This window comes from Chrysochloris asiatica, unplaced genomic scaffold (assembly GCF_000296735.1).
Source record: "Chrysochloris asiatica unplaced genomic scaffold, ChrAsi1.0 scaffold00087, whole genome shotgun sequence".
Lineage (NCBI taxonomy): Eukaryota > Metazoa > Chordata > Mammalia > Afrosoricida > Chrysochloridae > Chrysochloris > Chrysochloris asiatica.
Genome location: NW_006408605.1, coordinates 7034046 through 7046655, shown reverse-complemented (window position 1 = coordinate 7046655; position 12610 = coordinate 7034046). Strand labels below are relative to the sequence as shown.

The 12610-nt window shown below is 36.3% G+C and overlaps 1 protein-coding gene across 1 annotated transcript in view; it reads left to right on the top strand.

The window, feature by feature from the left end:
* The window catches only part of CDC25C (cell division cycle 25C), a 40497-nt gene that overhangs the window by 19967 nt on the left and 7920 nt on the right, over positions 1–12610 (top strand). The window contains exons 9-10 of the mRNA XM_006866220.1: positions 6740–6895; positions 8082–8183. Coding sequence (XP_006866282.1) covers positions 6740–6895; positions 8082–8183 — 258 coding nt within the window. The remainder of the gene's footprint in view (positions 1–6739; positions 6896–8081; positions 8184–12610) is intronic.

Here is a 12610-nt window from a genome sequence, read left to right as displayed (position 1 = left end):
AAAATAAGGTATTTTCTATTTAGACACTTGATTTAGAGATTAGGACAGTAAATTTGAATGGAATTACTTCACGAGGAACCTTGGGGGATGGACATATACAATTCAGGGCCATCTGCATAGAGGAAAAAATGAAGGCTAATGTCAACATTGAGAAGTATGAGTATTCCAGAACACATAATTGTACTTCTGAGAAATCTGTACCTGGACCAAGAAGCAGTTGTTCGAACAGAGCATGGGAACACTGAATATTTTAAAATTGGGAAAGTTGTGCCACAAGGTTGTGTTCTTTCACCATATTTATTCAACCTGTATGCTGAGCAAATAATACGAGAAGCTGGATTCTATGAAGAAAAGCGTGGCATCAGAATTGGAGAAAGACTAGTTAACAACCTGCGATATGCAAATGATACAACCTTGCTTGCTGAAAGTGAAGAGGACTTGAAACATTTACTAATGAAGATCAAGGAACACAGCCTTCGGTATGGATTGCATCTCAATGTCAAGAAAACAAAAATCCTCACCACTGGAGCAATAAACAACATTCTTATCAACGGAGAAAAGATTGAGGTTGTCAAGGACTTCATTCTTCTTGGATCAACTATCAACATTCGCAGAAGCAGCAGTCAAGAGAGCAGACGACGTATTGCATTAGGCAAATCTGCTGCACAGGAACTTTTTAAAGTGTTGAAGAGCAAAGATGTCAGCTTGAGGACTAAGGTGCGCCTGACCTAAGCCATGGTATTTTCGATAGCCTCATGGATAGGAAAGCTGGACAGTGAATAAGGAAGATCGTTGAAGAAATGATGCCTTTGAATTGTGGTGTTGGAGGAGAATACTAAAAGTGCCATGGACTGCCAAAAGAACCAATAGATCTGTTTTGGTAGAAGTGCAGACAGAGTGCTCCTTGTAGGCCAGGATGGCTAAGCTTCGTCTCTCATACTTTGGACATATTGTCCAGAGGGAACAGTCGCTGGAGAAGGATGTCATGCTGGGTAAGATGGAGGGTCAGAGAAAAAGAGGAAGACCCCCAACGAGATGGATCGGCCAGTTGGCATCATTGATGACATCAAGTTTGGCAGCAGTAGTGAGGTTGGCCCAGGATCGGACATTGTTTTGTTCTGCTGTGCATGGTGTCGCTATGAGTAGGTTCTGACTCAATGGCACCTGACAACAACAACAACAACAATGACGATGTAGACTCCTGGTGTGGCCCTATAGGATCAGCAATGGACTGCAAACCACAGAGTTGGCAGTTCAAGCCAACCAGCTTCTCCTTGGAAATCCTATCCGGGGTTACTATGAGTCAGAATTGACTCAGCAGCACTTACCAACAACAATGGCTATGTAAGTTTAAAAGCAGAGAGTATGAAGAAGGAATGATAGCCACTGATGAGGCTGATCATGAAGTGAATACATACAGGATAACATCACTTAAGAATCAGAAAGGGAGGCTCTATGATACTTTTATATATTTATTCACTTTAAAAACCAAAAACTCACTACCACTGAGTTGATTCTGAGTCATAGCAACCCTATATAGAGTTTCTGAGGCTGGTGGGTTTGAATTGCTGATCTTGTGGTTAGCAGACCAAAACTTAACCCGCTACACTACCAGGGCTCCTTTAGAGAGTGTATTTAAAATAGACTGACCCTAGGAAATAGTCTGGAATTTTTGTTTTGTTTCAGTTTTGTGAAGACAGAAAAATGGCATAGGGTTGTTAAGTGTTTATTTTGTTGACTTTGAAAAAATATTAAGTCCCTTTTCAGGGTCACTGGAGTCCTAATGTTGCTCTGTAGGATAAGGACGGTTCAAACCCACTGACCGCTCCTTGGAAACCCTATTCAGGGTCACTATGACTTGGAACTGACTCAATGGCACTTTGATAACAACAAGAGTGGGCTCATTTTCTTAGATTGTGACTCTTTTCAAAGTCATTTTTCAATTGAGTGACCACTGTATAAATAGCATATATATAGTAAGTTTTAAGACTAGAAAAAGAGTAGAGATTTTTTTTGGTTGTGGTTTATTACCTCTTTGATGTGAACTGGAAATTGTTGTTGTTAAGTGCCACCGAGTCTGTTTTGACTTATAGTGACCCTGTATAGGGTTTCGAAGGAGCAGCTGGTGAATTTGAACCACCGACCGTACAGTTCAAGCCTACTTTGAGATTGAGTGCTTATCTTACAACACTGCACTAGGACTCCTTGAAATGACACACCTTGGAAATTAGTATAATCTTAATGATTTGTGATTTATTTGAAAACTTTTTATTATGAATTGAATGAAGATTTATAGAGCAGGTCATCAGTTTTACACTTAGCAAATCATATACTTTGCTTCATCACAATGATCGCAATCCCCTCAATGCACCATCAGTTAACAGTATTTACCTCCGGTCCTGCACCATTCTCACAATAGTTGCTGTGTTTTAGCCCTTTGTTAAACCATTGTTTAAACCCATCTTGTTGAGGGATTTCTTCTTTTTTGCTGACTCTCTGCTTTACCAAGCATGATGTCCTTCTCCATAGACTGGCCCTTTCTGATACCGTCTCCCAAGTATGTAAAACAAAGTCTCACTATTCTCAGTAATTTTTAAAAAACTTTTCTTGACTTTTTATAATACTGGTCTCATAAGATATTTGTCCTTTTGTGATTGACTAATTTTACTCAGCATAATGTCCACAAGTTTCATCCATGTTATGAGGTGTTTTGCAGATTCATTGTTACTCTTCAGTGTTGCATAGTATTCCATATGTGTATGTACCGATCACCATCCTCACTTTTAAGAAACATCTGGTTGTACTTTTTCCAAGACAGATTTGGTACATTTTGGCAGCCTGTGATATATTTAGTTTTCTTTGTTAACAGCCATAATTCAAAGGCATCAGTTCATCTTCAGTCTTCCTTATTCATTGTCCAGCTTTCACATGCATATGAGGCACTTCAGGCATACTTTAGTCCTAAAAGTGACATCTTTGCTTTTAACACTGTAAAGAGGTCTTTTGCGCAGATTTGCCCAATACAATATGTTGTTTGATTTCTTGACTGCTGATTCTATGGGTGTTGATTGTGGAACCAAGTAAAATGAAATCCTTGTAAGTTGAAATGACAACTTCAGTCTTTTCTCCATTTATCTTGATGTTGCTTATGGCTCCACTTGTGAGGATTTTTGTTTTCTTTATGGTGAGGTGTAATCCAGAGTGAAGACTAGTCTTTGACCTTCTCAGTAAGTGCTTCATTCTCATCACTTATAGCAAATAAGGTTGTGTCATCTGCAATTGTTAATGAGTCTTCCTCTAATCCTGATGTCATGTTCTTCTTCATATAATCAAGCTTCTCAGATTTTTTGCTCAGCATACAGATAAATAAGTATGGTGAAATGGTTCAACCCTGTTTGAACAACTGCCTCTTGGTCTATGTACAGGTTCTGCGTAAGCACAATTAAGTGTTCTGAAATCCCTATTCTTCATAATGTTATCCATAATTTTTATATTATTCATATAGTCAAATGCCTTTGCATAGTCAATAAAACAAGTAAGCATCTTTCTGGTAATCTCTGCTTTCATGCAAGATCTAACTAACATCTGCAATAGTATCCCTTGTTCCTCTTCTGAATTCAACTAAAATTTCTGGCCGTTCTCTGTAGATGTACGGCTGCAATCATGTTTGAATTATCTTCAAATTTTTACTTGCATGTGATATTAATGATACTGTTCAGTAATTTCCATTTTCTGTTGGAATGAGCACAAATATGGATTTCTTGCTGTAGGTTGGCCTGTTAACTCCCTTCCAAATTTCTTGGCATAGAGCAACACCTCCATCATTGCATCTGTTGAAACTTCTCAATTGGAATTCTATCAATTTCTGGAGCCTTGTTTATCACCAGTGCCTTCTGTGTAGCTTGGACTTCTTCCTTCAGTACCATTTGTTCTCAATCATATGCTACCTCCTGAAATGGTTAGACATTTGTCTACCTATTCATTTAGGTATAGTGACTGTGTATTCCTTCCATCTGCTCTTGTTACATCCTGTGCTGTTCAATATTTTGCCCATAGAATCCTTCAATATTGCAACTTAAGGCTTGAGTTTTTATTTCAGTTCTTTCAATTTGAGAAATGCTAAGCGTGTTCTTCCTTTTTGGTTTTCTAACTCCAGGTCTTTGCACATTTCATGATAATACTTTACTTTGTCTTAAGCTGCCCTTTGAAATCTCTGTTCAGCTCTTTCACTTCATCATTTCTTCAGTTTGTCTTAGCTACTCTATGTTCAAGACCAAGTTTTAGAGTCTCTTCTAACATCCACTTAGTAATTTCTTTCCTGTCCTTTTTAATGACATTTTAGTAATTAATACATGATGTCCTTATCTGGTCTTCAGTTATTAGTGTTCACTGCATCAAATCTGTTTTTGAGGTGGTATCTAAACCCAGGTGGGATATGCACAAAGTTGTACCTTGGCTGTCATGGACTTCCTGAATTTTTTTTCATATTCGAATTGTGCTTGCATATGAGCAATTAATTGTCTTTTCTATAGTTGGCCTCTAACAAATCTCCGACTGCTGATATTGAGTTTCTCCATCGTCTCTTTCTACAAATGTAGTTGGTTTGATTTTTATGTATTCCATCCAGTGAAGTCCAAGTATATAATCCCCTTTTGTGTTGTTGAAATAGATATTTGCAATGAATAAATTGTTGGTCTTGCAATATCCAGTATCTTTTCGATCACCAAGGCCATATTTTCCAGGTACTGATCCTTCTTTATTTCCAACTTTCACATTCCAATTCTAGTAATTATCAGTGCATCTTTCTTTTTTCAATTTTTGCTAAAAATATAGGTAAAATTTTTGTTTTGTACAGCTTATATAGATTGATATGAAAAACATTAAGATAGCAATATTAAATGGGCAACTGACATAAATAGGTGATTAACCAAAAAAGAAAATGTTGTTAGTACACAATCTATGAAGAAACCAAGAAATGCAAAACAAGAATTTTGTCTTCTCATATGATCTACAAAGATTCATGACATGTTTCAAGTAGTTTAAATTCTTATCAGTATCTGTTCTTTGGAAATGATACAGAAAAAAGTGTATAAAGATGTTCACAGAAACTCTAGTATTTAAAAAATGGAAACAAAATATTTAGTAGTAGACAATTGGCTAGGTAGATATTCATCTTGAAATATTTAGTCATTGAATCATTATTTTATTGTTTTTAAGTGTTTATTGTGAATTGAGTGATAGTTTACAGAGTGAACATCAGTTTCACACTTATCCTATTGTATTTTGTTTTATTGCAATGATTACAATCCTCTCCATGCATCATCATTCAACAGTATTTGCTTCTAATCCCTCTGTTGTTTTTTGGAGTACACAAAAACACTCAGGAATATATAATCATTTAAACAATGAAAGAGCATATTCTGCAAGCCTGCCTCCTGGCCACCAGCACACAACCTTTCTCTTTCCATGAGTCTAGAATCCTCAGCTGCTCTATCTCTCCATGTCATCACCTCTGCATCCATCTCTGATATTGCTGCTTTTCTGGATAGGGTTCCACATTCCCCTCATGCTTTTCTCCCTTGATGGTCCTAGGGTCCTCTGTTCCTGGCATGTAATATTAACTACTCCCCCCCTTTGTGTTACAAAACTTCTACCTTTATAGTTATGACAATTGCAGTTAGTCATGATAACAATTACTACTATTGAATCATAAGAATCTTATCCCCATCTCTTTTCACCAGACCTGTCTAAACAAGATGAAAACTATTCAGTGGGGATTCTACCTTCCCTCTTGAAAACTTGTAAGCCAGTCACTTCATGCCTTTATAGACTCCACCCCCATTTTATGTAGCCAGTGTCTAAGTTGCCTGTCCCTGTCAATTCTGTGTACAAAGGTATGAATGCATCTTGACTGCATGTTTGATCAATTTCAGACTGTAGATCTTGGTAAAAAATCTGTTTCTTCATCTTTGGCACTACTAGTTGGTATGTAAATTTGAATAATAGTCTAATTAATTGGTCTTCCTTATAGGAGTATAAATATCATATCACTAACAGCATTGTACTTCAGGATAGATCTTGAAATGTTCTTTTTTTAAAAAAAAAAAGATGAATGTGATGTCATTCCTCTTCAATTTGTCTTACCTGGAACAATAATATTACAACTCAGGCTTTAATTTGATTATGAATTCAATTATATTCATATGATTGACCTATTCAAAACTCACAATATCAGTGTTAGCATTGTGTCAGTTAGTTCCAAAATAATTCCACACTCTGATTTAAATGAGCTTAGCAATGATCGTGTGTTCTAGAACATTTTATGGGTTACAAGAAATAAAGATTGCATGTTGTTCTATGCTGTCTTGTCTTCAGTTTGGTTGGATTCCATAAATCCTAACTGTCATTGTCCTAGGCTTCCATTAGAAAAAGGGCTTAGGTTTATTTTTCATCATATGTCTGGAAGAGAGGTAAAACATTTTGGGGAGATGGAGCATCATGCAGTCCGATGAGAAAGGGAAGATAGTGTGCTCACGTAAGACATTATTTCTTCAAACTTGAGTGTTCCTGGGAATCAACCTGAATATCTTATTAAAATGAAGATTTTAATTCAGTAGGTCTGGGGTGGGTTTAACATCAGGGATTCTACATTTTTAACCAACTCCTAAAGATGTTAATGCTGGTGGTGTGCAGATACACTTGGAGGGTAAGAATTAAGGGGTTTAATATTTCCAAACAGGCATCTCTGAACAGAAGCTACCTATATCGGTCTCCTTCGATGCCAGAGAATTTGAACAGGCCAAGACTGAAACAGATGGTAGAATTCAAGGACAACCTAATGCCAGATCAGGTAAAAAAAAAAAGATTGTTCCTGCCTTATAACATATTTGGGAAAGTAAGAATTCTTTAAGATGAGAATCTGTTAATTTTCTAGCTCATTATCTTCTCTACCTTTCAAGGATGGCAATTGCACTAGTAAATCTTTTTCAACTTCATTATTTTTCCTTTTATATCTATGTCCTTTTTATCTTTCTTTTTTCTTTTTCTATGTACATAAGGAACCCTGATGGTGTTGTAGGATAATAACTGGATTCATAACCGCAAGGTTGGCAGTTCTTCTTTGAAGAACAAAAATAAGCCTGGCTTTGGAAGTCCTGATGTAACATTGTAAGATAAACACTGAACTTCTAACTGAAAGGTCGGCAGTTCAAACCCTCCAGCCACTCCTCAGAAACCCTATACAGGGTTCTATGAGTAAGAAGAGACTCGAGGGTACTTAACAACAACAATAACATGTATATATAGAACATTTAATTTTAGTAGTCCTGGTGTGGTGCTATAGATAAACACCTGACTGCTAATCAAAAAGTCAGTGGTTCAAACCCATCAGCTACTCCTTGGAAACCCTATAACGGGTCATTATGAATTGGAACCAATTCAGTGACACTCAACAAAAACAAATCTATTTCCGTATTATACTTTTGGAAATGACATCATCATACTTTCTTTCCAACCTTTATTTTACGGCCTGAGAACATACAAGGGATCTTTGGTAAGGATAGTTATTGCAGGTTTACGTGTAATCTAAAAAATCATCATATAGCAGGCTGACTTGGTTGAAAGTGACTTATGAAAAACTTAGCTTTCATTCCTCACTCTCCCTTAAAAAAATCTGAGTATCTCTAACTATAAAAGTAAAAGATAAAATAAAAAAATAAAAAAAAGTAAAAGATATTTTAATTTTTTAAAATAAAACCATTATGTGATATTTAGAAAACTGGAAAATAAAATAAGCAAATGTAAACTATCCATGATCCTACAGGCTGGAGATAATTACTATAAGTATTAACACTTGATATATGTTCTTTCAGAAGATCCTGTTCTTGATTATTTATTAGTAATTTTTTCTATTATAAGCATCTATCTTTGTACCAAATCTTTATGCATATATATATTACCTTAGAGAAACAAGTAGAGTGATTAAATAAAAAAGAATACATATTTTGAATGAACCTCCAATTCCCCTACAATACCCTGGTTTTAAAATATTTTAGCATGACAAAGGGGTCTTGTCATTTTAGGGCTTAGGTCTAAAGAAGACTGTCTCTCTGTGTGACATTAGTGTTACTCAAATGATGGAGGAAGATTCTAACCAGGGACATCTGATTGGTGATTTCTCCAAGGTAAGTTTAGTTACATTCATCCTATCTTCCAGGGGTTTGAATCTTTCTTCTCTGCAGAGGATGCTGGGTATAATTATGTATCCTCACTAAATACTGTTTGATAATCTGAGGTACCCTAGTGGTAGATCCAGGTCCTAAGCCTTTCCAGTGAGAAGATATTCCCTGTTCATTATGAGATAATCCAAACTGTAGGGGAAAGCATGAGGTATTTTATCTTTTATTTCTTTTTTTTTTCCTAAGTTTTTATTGTAAATTCAGTGAAACTTCACAGGGCAGATCATCAGTTTTACATTTAACAAATCATATACCTTGTTTCATTACACTTATGATAATCCCCTCCATGTACCATCAGATAGCAGTATTTCTCTCGATTCTCTTTAGCTCTTTTTTTTTTTAAATAAACACTCAGGCATATATAATAATTTACATCACCAAAGAGCACATTCTGCAAGTCTGCCCCTGGCCACCAATTCTTAGTTCCTCTCTCCCCATGAATCTGGAGTTCTCAGCTGCTCCCTTTCTCCATGTCCCCATCTCTGCCTCCATCTCTGTTGTCGCTGCTTCTCTGGATAAGGTCTTGCATTCCGCTTGTGCTCTTCTCTCTCTCTCTTTTTTTTTTATAATTGAAGCATATTGGATGTTTTATTTTGAGTTATGTTATAATTTGCATTGGTTTATCTTTTATTTTTATTGTTGTTTTTAGTTACTGTCAAGCCTGTTGACTCATAGCAACCCTTTGTACAACAGAATGAAACACTGCCCAGTCTTATGCCTTCATCACAGTCTTGTTTGTTTGAACCAATGTCAATCCATCTTGATGAATGTCTTCTTTTTCATGGACCCTCTACTTTACCACCAAGCATGATGTATCTTCTCCAGGTCCTTTCTGATAACACGCCCAAAGTACATGAAAAACAGTCTTGCCATCCTCCTATCAAAGGAACATTCTGGCTGTTCTTCCTTTAAGACAGATTTGTTTGTTCTTCTGCAGCCCGTGGTACATTCACTATTCTTAACCAACACCATAATTCAAAAGCATCAGTTCTTCTGTCTTCTTTATTCATTGTTCAACTTTCATATGCATATGAGGTACTTGAAAATACCATGACTTATGTCAGATGCACCTTAGTCTTCAAAGTGACATCTTTGTTTTAGAACACTTTAAGAGACCTTAGGAGTCCTGGTGTGGTGCTGTGGGTTAATGCTCTGGACTACAGTGTCGATTTGAATTGCAAGGTCGGTGGTTCAAGCTTACCAGTCACTCCTTGGAAACCCTATACAGGGTTGCTATGGGTTGGAACTGACTTGATGACACTTTACAACAATAACAACAAAGAGACCTTTTGCAGTGATTTGTCAATGCAATATACCTTTTGATTTGTTTTTTAAAATTGTATTGTTGAGATTATATACAGCAAAACTTACACCAATTCAACTGTTTCAAGATGTACAATTCAGTAACATTATATGGGTTGTACAACCATTCTCACCCTCCCTTTCTTAGTTGTTCCTCCCCTATTGACAAACTCATTGACCACTAATGTTCCTGTCTAATCTTTCAAGTTGCTGTCACTTTGATCCCAGAGTGATTCAAAACGTTCAAAGCAGATGTCTTTTTTTAAATAATTAAGCTAAACAATTGGTTTTCAGAAGATTTCAGGGGATATGTTTTGGTTTAGGCTTCAAAGACTGTCTTAGACAATGGTTTCAGGGTTTTATGTAGCCTCCATGACTCTAGAATATGGAATGTATGAGAATTTGGAATTCTTCTCTTCATTTTTCCATTTTTGATAAAGACTCTTCTGTAGTTTCTATGATCAAAATGTCCAGTAATGGTAGCTGGGCCATTGTTGGTTTGTAGGACTGCTGCTTCCATGTTGTGTGAAGTGCTGTTGAGTCGGTTCCGACCCTGTATAGAGTTTCCAAGGAGCAGCTGGTGAGCTTGAACCACTAACCTTGCAGTTCAAACAGCTTTGCAGTCTGGCGCTGCTTCCATAGGTGTTGATTATTTGGTTTTATTAGGTTCTGACTCATAGCAACCCTTTCCACAGCAGAACAAAACACTGCCTGGTCCTGCACCATCTTCACAATTGTTATTAGGTTTGAACCCATTGTTGTCGCCACTATGTTAATCCATCTTCTTGGGAGTCTTCCCCTTTTTTACTGACCCTCCACTTTTTTAAGCATGATGCCTTCCCCAGGGACTGTACCTCCTAATAACATGTCCAAAGAACTAGAGAAGTCTTACCATTCTGGTTTCTAAGGAGTATTCTGGTTGCATTTCTTCTAAGACTAATTTGTTTGTTCTTGTAGCAGTCCATGGTACTTTAAATATTCTTATCCAACACCATAAATCAAATGCATTGATTCTTCTATGATATTCCTTATTCATTGTCCAACTTTCATATGCATATGAGGCAATTGAAAATACCATGGCTTGAGTCAGGCACACCTTAGCCCTCAAACTGATATTTTTGCTCTTTAACCTTTTAAAGAGGTCTTGTGCAGCAGATTTGCCTAATGCAATATATCCTTTGATTTTTTTGATTGCTGCTTCTAAGAGTGTTGATTGTGGATCCAAGCAAAATGACGTCCTTGACAACTTTAATCATTTCTCTGTTTATCATAATGTTATTTATTGGCCCAATTGTGAGGATTTTTGTTTTCTTTACATTGAGGTTCAATTCATGTGGAAGTCTAGTCTTTGATCTATCTCAGTAAGAATTTTAAGTTCTCTTCACTTTCAGCAAGCAAGGTTGTATAATCTACATATCACAGGCTGTTCATGATTTTTCCTTCATTCCTGATGCCATGTTCTTCATATAATCCAGCTTCTCAGATTATTTGCTCAGCGTACAGATTAAGTAAATATGGTGAAAGGATACAACCTTGGCGTACACATTTCCTCTTGGTCTTTGTATAGCTAACTCATGAGCCTTTGCATAGTTAATAAAGTACAAGTAAACATCTTCCTGGTATTCTCTGTTTTCAGCTAAGATCTATCTTACATCAGCAATGGTATCCCTTGTTCCACATCCTCTTCTGAATCTGGCTTGAATTTCTGGCAGTTTTCTATCGATGTGCTTTGGCAACTGTTTTTAATTTATCTTCAGTAAAATTTTATTTGCATGTTATATTAATAATACTGTTTGATAATTTTCTCACTCCATTGGGTCACCTCTCTTTGGAATGGGCACAAATATGGATCTTTTCCAATCAGTTGGCCAGGTAGCTGTTATCCAAATTTCTTGGCAGAGATGAGTGAGTGCCTCCTATGCTGCAGCAGTTTGTTGAAATATTTCAATTTGTATTCCGTCAATTCCTGAAGACTTGCTGTTCACCAATGCCTTCATTGCAGCTTGAATTTTTTAATTCAGTATCATCTTTTCTTGATCATATGCTACCTTTTGAAATGGTTGAACATCAACCATTTATTTTTGGTACAGTGGCTGTGTATTTCTTCCATCTTCTTTTGATATTTTCTGCATCATTCAATATTTGGTCCATAGAATCTTTCAATATTGCAAGGCAAGGCTTGAATTTTTTTCTTCAGTTCTTTCAACTTAAGAAATGCTGAGTGTGTTCTTTCCTTTTGGTTTTCTAACTCCTCCAGGTCTTTGCACATTTCATTGTAATACTTGACTTTGTCTTCTGGAGCTGCCTTTTGAAATTTTCAGTTCTGTTCTTTTACTTCCTCTTTGTTTCCACTCACTGTTCTCTATATTAAAGAACAAGTTTTAGAGTCTTTTCTAACATGCATTTTGGTCTTTTCTTTCTTTCCTATCTTTTTAATGACCTTGGCTTTATTTATTTATGATGTTCTTGATGTCATCCCACAAGTCTTCTGGTATTTGGTCATTAGTGTCTAATGCATCAAATCTGTTCTTGAAATGGTCTCTAAATTCAGGTGGTATATTTTCAAGATTATATTTTGACTCTCATAAACTTGTTTTAATGTTCTACAGATTCATCCCAAACTTACATAGGAACAATTTGTGGCTTGTTGCACAGTCTGCCCCAGGTCTTGTTTTGAATGATTATATTGAGCTTTTCCACTGTCTCTTTCCACAGATACAGTCAGTTTGATTCCTGTGTATTCCATCTTGTGAGGTCCATGTGTATAGTTGCTTTTTAGGTTGTTTTAAAAAGTTGTTTGCTCGCTCATATGATCCAAGAGTAAATAGATAAAGGCTTATAAAACAGACTAAATGCTTTAGAGAAAGGAAGATTGCTCAAGGGAAATAAAATTCAATATATCCAGTTTACACTCCCAGCTAAGGTTGTTCACGATATAAATAGATTTGTGTTATTTTTCAGTAATCCAGAACTTGATTGGAACTTAATTCAACAGCATTTTAGGAGGTTGTGGAATAATATCCACTTGTCTGTGGATATCCATCAGCTACATGCTCAAATTTCTGATATAA